General features: G+C 41.5%; 1 protein-coding gene across 1 annotated transcript; it reads left to right on the top strand.

The window, feature by feature from the left end:
* Positions 1–1,014: 1,014 nt before the first annotated feature.
* gdi1 (GDP dissociation inhibitor 1) lies at positions 1,015–8,261 on the top strand. Its single transcript, XM_061058094.1, has 11 exons — positions 1,015–1,334; positions 2,245–2,352; positions 2,545–2,644; positions 2,882–3,016; positions 3,136–3,334; positions 3,520–3,651; positions 3,755–3,854; positions 3,966–4,137; positions 5,428–5,572; positions 5,685–5,739; positions 7,134–8,261. Exons 1-11 carry the CDS (start codon positions 1,290–1,292, stop codon positions 7,284–7,286), a joined length of 1,344 nt encoding a protein of 447 aa, XP_060914077.1. The 5' UTR covers positions 1,015–1,289; the 3' UTR covers positions 7,287–8,261.
* The last annotated feature ends 799 nt before the right edge of the window (positions 8,262–9,060 follow it).

Here is a 9,060-nt window from a genome sequence, read left to right on the forward strand (position 1 = left end):
TCTATTATGTTTGACTTGAAATGTTATTCTCTAATTAGATGTGCAGAGATAATATTTTAGAAACATGTTATTGGATAGCATTCTTCATATTTACTTGTATTAGTTCAGTTATAACACAAACACAGTATCTGACTCCCACATGGGAGCTGGTTCTTATAGCTGACTCGTTTTTAATCTTCACATCACTGCTGCTTGCCCTGCCCTCTGCTGCCTTTTATTAACACGATGGGAGATTGTTGCTTTTTTTTTTTTTTTACATGTTTATTTGTTCTGTTTAGATTCACACTTCCAAGTTTGGTTTCTTCCAGTATTTGGACACATCTTTAGCTGTTAGATTAGTGGATACTTCCGTGCAGCGTTTAGCACAACATTTGGTGCTATAAAAAAAACGACATTCTTTTATAATGATTAATCTAAAATAAACAGACATGTGATGTGTATAATGGAGCTGAACTTTGTACTTTGTTCATGAATGACAGGTACACCTTGCAACTGTCCATGGTGCTGATACACACATTTTGGCATTTTAACAGACTACTTGTATCATTTCGACCCACTCATGTGTGGCGATTTTATAAACACACTATGGGATATAAAACGACCAAAGCAGAAAACAGAAGTAAAGTTTCAACTGTTTCTTCTTTTGAAAAAGGCCTGTGTGTGTGTGTGTGTGTGTGTGTGTGTGTGTGTGTGTGTGGTCAGTGAGAGTATAAGCAACTCCCATCCACACAGCTGTGGTGGCGGAGGGATACTTCCTGCATCAACGTAACGTTGCGCCTACAACTGGAAAGGAAGGATAGAAAAGAAAATAGAGAACAAACAGACTTGGACAAAATGTTTTCTAATGAACACAAACATGGTCAAAGTCCGAGACAAACTATGAAAAAGAGATAAAGCATGAGCCCAATCGCTCGCAGCTCGGAGCGAGGTTTCCCGTTACACACACAGCCTTTTTCAGTTTGAGTCCATTGTGTGTCGGGATGGGAAAAAGAGGAGGATGCGCACTATTTCCCGACGCGCACTCAGATTGTTCTAGAGTGCTCCACGTACAGGGCCATCTTTGGTCGTCCTCGCCGGTGACAGTGTGGACAGTTTATTCCATTGGTCATTAAAAGCCTGGCGATTTGTGAATAATACTTAACTTTGAACGAGCACTTTTGAAGCACTCGGGCAGAGAAAGGCGAGCCGGATCCCCGCTTATTTGTGGACCCACTTTTGCATTATTTCCTTCAGTACCCTTCATTTCTTGAGGCGAAAAGAGGGCGAGACGGGAGAGGCGGTGATACAACATGGATGAGGAATATGATGTGATCGTTTTGGGCACCGGACTCACAGTAAGTAGTCGAGCTTCATCTTTCTTGCACGGAGACAAATGCATTTTTTTTCTTATTTCCAAGTGATTATTTAAGGCAGACTTGTAAAAGGCCCGCTTCCCCTCTGTGTATCCTAGCCCACAAGTGAAAGCCTCCCTGCATCCCTGTGTGCCTGTGACATAAGACATTTGAGATAACAGATGCGCTTTGTATAAATATCTCTAAACAAACAATGAGTCTGACTGGGTGTGCATCGAAGGAAAACAATACTTGCGCCAAGGGTTTTTTTTTTTTTTTTAAATATTCCCAAAGTTGATTCAGTGTTGTGTTACACCCTGTAGCATCTTTTAGGCGTAACCCAGCAGTGTGTGTCATGGTCCTCTTTGCATAGACAGGCCTCCATCCTGAGGTCTGCGCAGGCCTGAGCTCGGGTTTATTAAATGACTGAGCCTTTCCCTGCTGCTGCTCCTGCCGCAATTCAACTCAATTATCACACCCCAATGCGGCAGGATTACCCCTGACACATTGTGTGTGATATTAATACGTGTTTTGGCACGAATTAAAGTCGACATTTCGGGACTTTAATAATATATTAAATATATTTTTGTCAGGGTGGATCCACAATAATTTATATTTTAGAATGTTTTAATATCAGGCGACTGTTGTTCTTTAAAATACAGCTGTCATTACTGTTATTATTACTATGATTATTATTATGATTATTACAGTAGATATCTGTGGATCTACTCGCGCATGCGTACACGTCTCTTCTGTCCTCCCTGGAGCCTGCTGTCAAAGCCTCTCAATTTGCGTTAATGGTTGCTTTTCAAATTGATCTAACTTTAATTTGATGCCTATTGATTTTAAATCGGATGTGTTGCTGTTGATATTAATGTTTGGTTTTTTAAATCTTGCTTTTTTTTTTTTAAAGGAATGCATTCTGTCCGGGATCATGTCTGTGAATGGGAAAAAGGTTCTGCACATGGACAGGAACCCTTACTATGGTGGCGAGAGCTCCTCCATCACCCCTCTGGAGGAGGTAAAGAGCTCCTGGGATCTATAAAAGCAATCAATATATTTTATATCCCTCACTACACATCTCGTTTTACTTCCAGCAGCTGCTGTTTTTTTTTATTGTCTCTTTGCCTTGTGCTCAGTAATGCTACAGCTTCATGGATTTCAGGCCTCACAGGATGTTGTTAATGTGCCTTTTTCCGGTCTTTTCCCACAGCTGTACAAGCGCTTCAGTCTTCCAGATAGCCCACCTGAGTCGATGGGCCGAGGAAGAGACTGGAACGTGGATCTCATCCCCAAGTTTCTCATGGCCAACGGTCAGTCACAAACGACTAGTTTTGATCATAAAGTAGTGACTATATCACAATAAATCTCCCTGACGATACTCACTGTATACTGAGGATACAGAAAGACAAATAGCACATGATTAGAATTACTGACATGGCCCAGAAATAAGGGATGAACCTGTCACTTGGTGCTATTAAGGCAGAAAGTTTTGGATGCTGAGGGTTAATAAAACAAGACGCATTACGAGTTTGTCTGTGTGATTTTAGGTCAGCTTGTGAAGATGCTGCTGTACACAGAGGTGACACGGTACCTGGACTTTAAAGTAGTGGAGGGAAGCTTCGTTTACAAAGGAGGAAAAATCTACAAGGTGCCATCGACCGAGACCGAGGCGCTAGCTTCAAGTAAGCCACTCCAAATAAATTGCAGACTTAATGAGCATAGTGGATGTGGTAGAGTGTGAATAAAATCTCAGTGATCACGACGATTTAAAGCCTTTTTTTTTTTTTTTTTTAATTTCCAGATCTGATGGGAATGTTTGAGAAGAGGAGGTTTAGGAAGTTCTTAGTCTTTGTGGCCAACTTCGACGAGAATGACCCCAAGACCTTCGAGGGCGTGGACCCCAAAACAACAACGATGAGGGATGTTTACAAGAAGTTTGACCTCGGCCAGGATGTCATCGACTTCACCGGCCACGCCCTGGCCCTCTACAGGACAGACGAGTAAGATCAACACGGGCATATCACACATGGGCACAAATTACTTTATCTAAATTATTTTAAATCGATAATCAATTGTTTTTTTTTACTGAACATTAAGTAGACAACGATGAATTTTTCAGTCCTGATTATTATTTCTCTGTCTTCTCGTTCATTATTCTCTGATGTTGTTTTCTCTCCTCCTCCAGCTACCTTGATGTCCCCTGTTTGGAGACGATCAATCGCATCAAGCTGTACAGTGAATCGCTGGCACGATATGGGAAGAGCCCCTACCTGTACCCCCTGTACGGCCTGGGGGAGCTGCCCCAGGGATTTGCCAGGTATCATTTCAAACACATCAATAGAGAAGATAGTCTTTAATATTAAATTACACAAATGAAAAAGATACTCCATGTTTAAATGTTCTTTTTCCCCTTGTTTCAGATTGAGTGCAATCTACGGAGGAACCTACATGCTGAACAAACCCGTGGATGAGATTGTGATGGAAGGAGGTCATGTAGTTGGAGTGAAGTCTGAGGGCGAGGTACGGCGTTGTTGATTGTCTGCAATGAAGAAGAACTTGAATTATTGGATATCGTTATTTCAAACTAAGATTCGTTGCACATTGCTGTCACCGTGTCCTTCCTGTCTGCAGGTTGCTCGCTGTAAGCAGCTGATCTGTGACCCCAGCTACATCCCCGACCGCGTCCGCAAGGCGGGTCAGGTAATCCGTGTGATCTGCGTCCTGAGCCACCCCATCAAAAACACCAACGACGCAAACTCCTGCCAGATCATCATTCCTCAGAACCAGGTTAACCGCAACTCAGGTGAGGATCCCCGTCACCGCGACGACGTCTTTGTTGCTAGGGAGACCTGGCCCGAGACAGCAGCATCAAGTTTTCATGGTTTTAAGTTACTGGAGAAGTGAGACTGATAACAAAGCCAGATCTGTTGATAGTTTTAGACAAGAACCGGACTCAATAAGGAACACTCCTATGGTGACAACTCAAGTTATACATATTTTTAAATTAAACATTTCAGTTTTAGTCAACATGGCTAACTATCCAAATGCACAAAGAAACATCAGAGTGTGTGATGTAAATTGACTTTCTAGCATGATTCTGAATTCCTAAAGCAGCTATGATTAATCCTCTTATATTAACAATGGATCTCATGACAACTTGTACGCAGAGGGGGGTCACTCGCAATTAAATAAGACCACCTGACTCGGCGTTTCCTCTCAGCTCTACAGTGTTTAATTTCAGTTCTTTTGTTCTTGGCATTCTGCACTCATTTATTTTTTTAATTCTCTACAAACATGCTTTTTGCACTCTGCACAAAACTACAAAGTTACATGACATAGAGCCAAATGGACCAACTGGAATTTGTATTTTGGTTTTGGTTTTGTATCTGCCGGTTAAAAAGCAACTACAGCAACAAATAACACTAAAAATTGTCACCATGTGTACAACCGATCCCACCAGTTTTATTTTACATAATTTTGTTACTGTACTGTCCCCATGTTTGTCTTTGTCCTGTTTGCTCATTTACTTATTTTGTCCCTCTTTCTAATTCATTAGAAACATTTTTTTCTTTTCCTTTTGTTTTGTTTGTTTGTTTTTGTCTAAATCTGCTTGCAAAACTGTATCGTACCACAGTTCCCCTCTTGTTTATATCTCTTTTTTTTATTGTGTGAGTGTGTGTATGCACATTTCGGTGAATAAAAGTTCATAAAAAATAAAAAATAAAAAAGCAACTACAGTAGTTGCCAACAGTTTCACCATGTCGATGTTAACAGCTTTTTTCTGCTGCCCCTAGTGGCTAAAACAGTCAGTGCAGCCTTTTGGCATCGAGTCTGTAACAGAGCTCGCGACGGGGATCATAAACTCATAAAGAAAAAATTCAGTTATGAAATTCATCAAGTGAGATGAAGGTTCATTTTCTCGTTGACCTCTGTATGGTTAAGCCAGTGTAGTCGCCCCCTGCTGGCCAGTAGTAGTAGTAGTAGAAAACTTCTGTATCGTCTTAATTATTCAGCCTAGTAGGTTATGTCCACTTCTTATATACAACCTGGTTTGATTTGATTCTCTTCTTAACCCTTTTTCTTTATTCTCCAGACATCTATGTGTGCATGATCTCCTATGCACACAATGTGGCCGCCCAGGGGAAGTACATCGCCATTGTCAGCACCACAGTGGAGACCAGCGAGCCCGAGGCTGAGATCGAGCCGGCCCTGGAGCTGCTGGAGCCCATCGACCAAAAGTCAGCATCTTAACATGTCGTGCATTTTAGCGTCACGTACATTGTAAAACATTTCATAATGACGACATGATAAGAGTGTTGAGGTAACTGGGTTGTTTTTTTTCCCCGACAGGTTTGTGGCTATTAGTGACCTTTATGAGCCCACGGATGATGGCACTGAGAGCCAGGTAAGACATGTTTCCCAAACAACCCTTGCAGCTGCTCAAAGCCATTAACATTACATTTACGCTGGGTTTATGGCTAGCATGCTAGTGGGTTGTCTATTTTGATGGCATTATCGGTCAGTCAGTTTTCCACTTGGGTGAAATGATAATGTGGAAATATCTCGACAACTATTTTATGAATTTCCTTGAAAATGTCATAGAAACACTTTTGTTTTCCAGAGCATGATGATGAATGAACTCTTATGACCCCTGAGTCTTTTTCCTGGAGGTTTATATCCCATAAATTAAAGTGGCTTGACATTGATTGGACTGATTGCAATGAAATTTGCTCTCCATATTTAAGGTTAACAACGGGATCAGTAGATACAATTACAGGAACTAAAATTATGGAAGTGTCCTCTTAAAACAAGAAATTTTAAAAAAGCTAAGAAGAAGTTAGGGCTGACCCCATGTAGCCGAGTACTCGACAATTCGTCCCATAGAGCCTCAGTGGACTTCCTGTCTCATAGTCGAGCACAGGGAGGACACCGTTCCCGCTCTATGGGGGTGTTTAATGTCTAATTTTACACAGATTTGTCCGTTTTCTCCCAAAAAAAACCTCATGACTCATAGCCTCTCTTGGTATAAATATCACCTTGTGAATACTTTTAATGCAGTTCTGAAAACGACTCGTACTTAATACTTCTACTGCTATAACAATACATCAACATGGACTTCTATACCGGGTATAAACAAAACACTTTTCTAGGAGTGGGATAAAATATCGATCCAGCAGTACACCGTCTTCCTGACTCGTTTTGTACAAACGTATGAACAGGAACGACTTTGACTTTGAGAACATTAAACGTAAATATAACGATGTGTTCGGGGAGGACGAGCAGTTTTGGAGGGGTTTCCTGAGAGAGGGGGCGGGGCCTGGGAGATGAGGGGACAATTGTGAATCAGTGGTGCCAAATGTTGATACATTCATTTAAAAAAAATAATAATAATGACATCACTGTGAGCAGATACTCCTGCCAATTTAACTCGTCGCGTCACTACTTCACGACTTCTCAGAGCAGCGCTTATGACATGAACGGAAGTGAATCGGCCAAAGACAAAATCGACAGCAGGATAATGGAAGAAGAAGACGGCACGCTTAGGCATTAAGGGGCATTTAATATTCCTCAGTAAATTAGATATTGTGATGACTCATTGTAGGATTGTCTTGCAATTTATTAATTATCGTAGAATCGCTGAGTCATGATATTATCGCTTATCTTATCATGTTTCATATCGTATCGTGAGTAACACCGTGAAGGGAAGGATAAGACATACAAAAACCTGATTACATGGTAGTAAACTTTAATAATTAGACTGATGTTGAATCTTAGTCCTGTCATTTTTACGTTTCCCAGGTCTTCGCCTCAAGCTCCTATGACGCCACCACCCACTTCGAGACGACCTGCAACGACATCAAGGACATCTACAAACGTATGACCGGGAGCGACTTTGACTTTGAGAACATGAAACGCAAACAGAACGACGTGTTTGGGGAGGACGAGCAGTGAGCAGGTTGTTAAAAAAAAAAAAAGAAAGGGGTTTCCTGAGAGAAGGGCGGGGGCCGGGGAGAGGAGGCGGGGCTTAAAAGGGGGGAAAAAAAAGAGATGGCAGAGCCCGTGTTAGAAAGCCGGGGCTGTCCGAGCAGTCCTTTAAAACAAAACAAACAAAAAAACAACGGGTTGGGCGTGGCGCGTGTGTCGGGAGAGGGTTTGTGTCCTGGGCTCTGCCTCCTTTCTCCTTACGTCCCTCTCTCTCTCGATTCAAACACATAAAAGCTCACAAACACACACATAACACTCTGTTCAAATACTCACACTCCTTATCTCTGTCACCGAAAAGCAGGGTTGATACGGTCTTTCATTCCATTGTAGAATTTTACAGTATAATCATGTCTTAACTGTTCTCATTAGAGGTGAATTTATTACTTGTTGTCGGCGGCGATTTCCTCGAAAAACATTCTTCATTCTTTCTGTAACGTCTCTCTCTCCTCATATCAGAGGTCGGCCGGATGAAATGAAAGATTGATGGCGTCGAGAGGGTTTGAAGCGCGAGCTCTGACATGAGAGATACCTGTAATGGCTTTAGTGTAGAATCCTCTGGAAGGGTCACCTCCAGTGTACATGCATGCCTCTTTTACACACAGTAGTATTTGTACATAGACTCTTAACGACACTGCGGTATGAAGGCTGGACCATTCCACGCATCGCTCCTGTCAACCCTGCTTTCACTTTTCTCTTACTTGGTCTTTTACATGTGTTACTTCAACGAAAAAACAAAAAAAAAAAAAGTAAAAAGACGTCGCTCCTTTTGGCAAAAATCTGTTGGTCGGGCAAATTAAAAAAAAACAAAAATGTGATGAATAATTACATATAAATGGGCTGTTCTGTCAACTGATAGTGCTCACTTTGCAATGCTGTTGTGTTCCCTGTGCTAGCAGGCAAGCTAACCAGTGGCTAATAACCGTCACCCAAACCCCCTCCTCCTCCCCCCCCCCCCCCAAAAAAAAAGCAGTTCCTTTGTTTCTCTTTGTTGTTTTAATGTCAGTTTTTGAATTTGAATAGTTTACGTTCTAACATTTTAAATTATTGAAGAGTTTTATTTCTATATATTTGGTGCACATTTCGCTGGCTGAAGTTATGAAGTTTACAGAGCTGAGGTTGAAACTGTGGTCTTCAAGTTTAAAAAAGAAAAAAGAAAAAAGGGAAAGACCGGCGCTTAAAGAGAGCATGGAGAGGATGTTGTTGTTTTTTTAAGTCGGAGGCTTTCTATGAAGTATTCTGGAAGATTTGGAAGAAGTGATGAATTCAAGAAAACTGTGATTACGGCGATTTCCGCTTGTTGAGATGCGAGGAAGTGTTGCACGAGGAATCAGGAATGTATGCGGGGGGGGGGGAAATGTTTTTCAGAAAGTGAAGAGTGAAGACTGAAATTTCAGCTGATAGTGGACGCACCAGATCGTGTCTTGATTGTTTCAACCCCCTTTGTGTATGTCGTTTAGATAAGTCATTCCCCCTTAGGGACTCGCTCCTATGAGAAATTGTAGAAGTAAAAAAAAAACCTGTAACTTTTGAAAGACTTTGTAGCATTAGAGGAAGAGATGAAGCCACAGTTGAAGAAGCCGACCCACGAGAATGAACCAAGATCCTTTTATTTGGTTTGAGCCTTAATTTGGGGTCTTAATCAGAAGTTCAATTTTGACTGCTTACAGATAAGGGGCAGGTCAGGTGTGTGCCAAAAATAGTTACTGTATGCTGTTACTGGCAAAAACAAAAAAAGGAGACG

The sequence above is a fragment of the Labrus mixtus genome, chromosome 15, assembly GCF_963584025.1.
Source record: "Labrus mixtus chromosome 15, fLabMix1.1, whole genome shotgun sequence".
NCBI lineage: Eukaryota > Metazoa > Chordata > Actinopteri > Labriformes > Labridae > Labrus > Labrus mixtus.

Coding starts and splice junctions, on each gene's coding strand:
- gdi1 (XM_061058094.1), top strand. CDS start 1,290: ATGGATGAGGAATATGATGTGATCGTTTTGGGCACCGGACTCACA. Junction 3,335..3,519: donor GCCCTCTACAGGACAGACGA/GTAAGATCAACA, acceptor CTCCTCCTCCAG/CTACCTTGATGTCCCCTGTT. Junction 3,652..3,754: donor CTGCCCCAGGGATTTGCCAG/GTATCATTTCAA, acceptor CCCTTGTTTCAG/ATTGAGTGCAATCTACGGAG.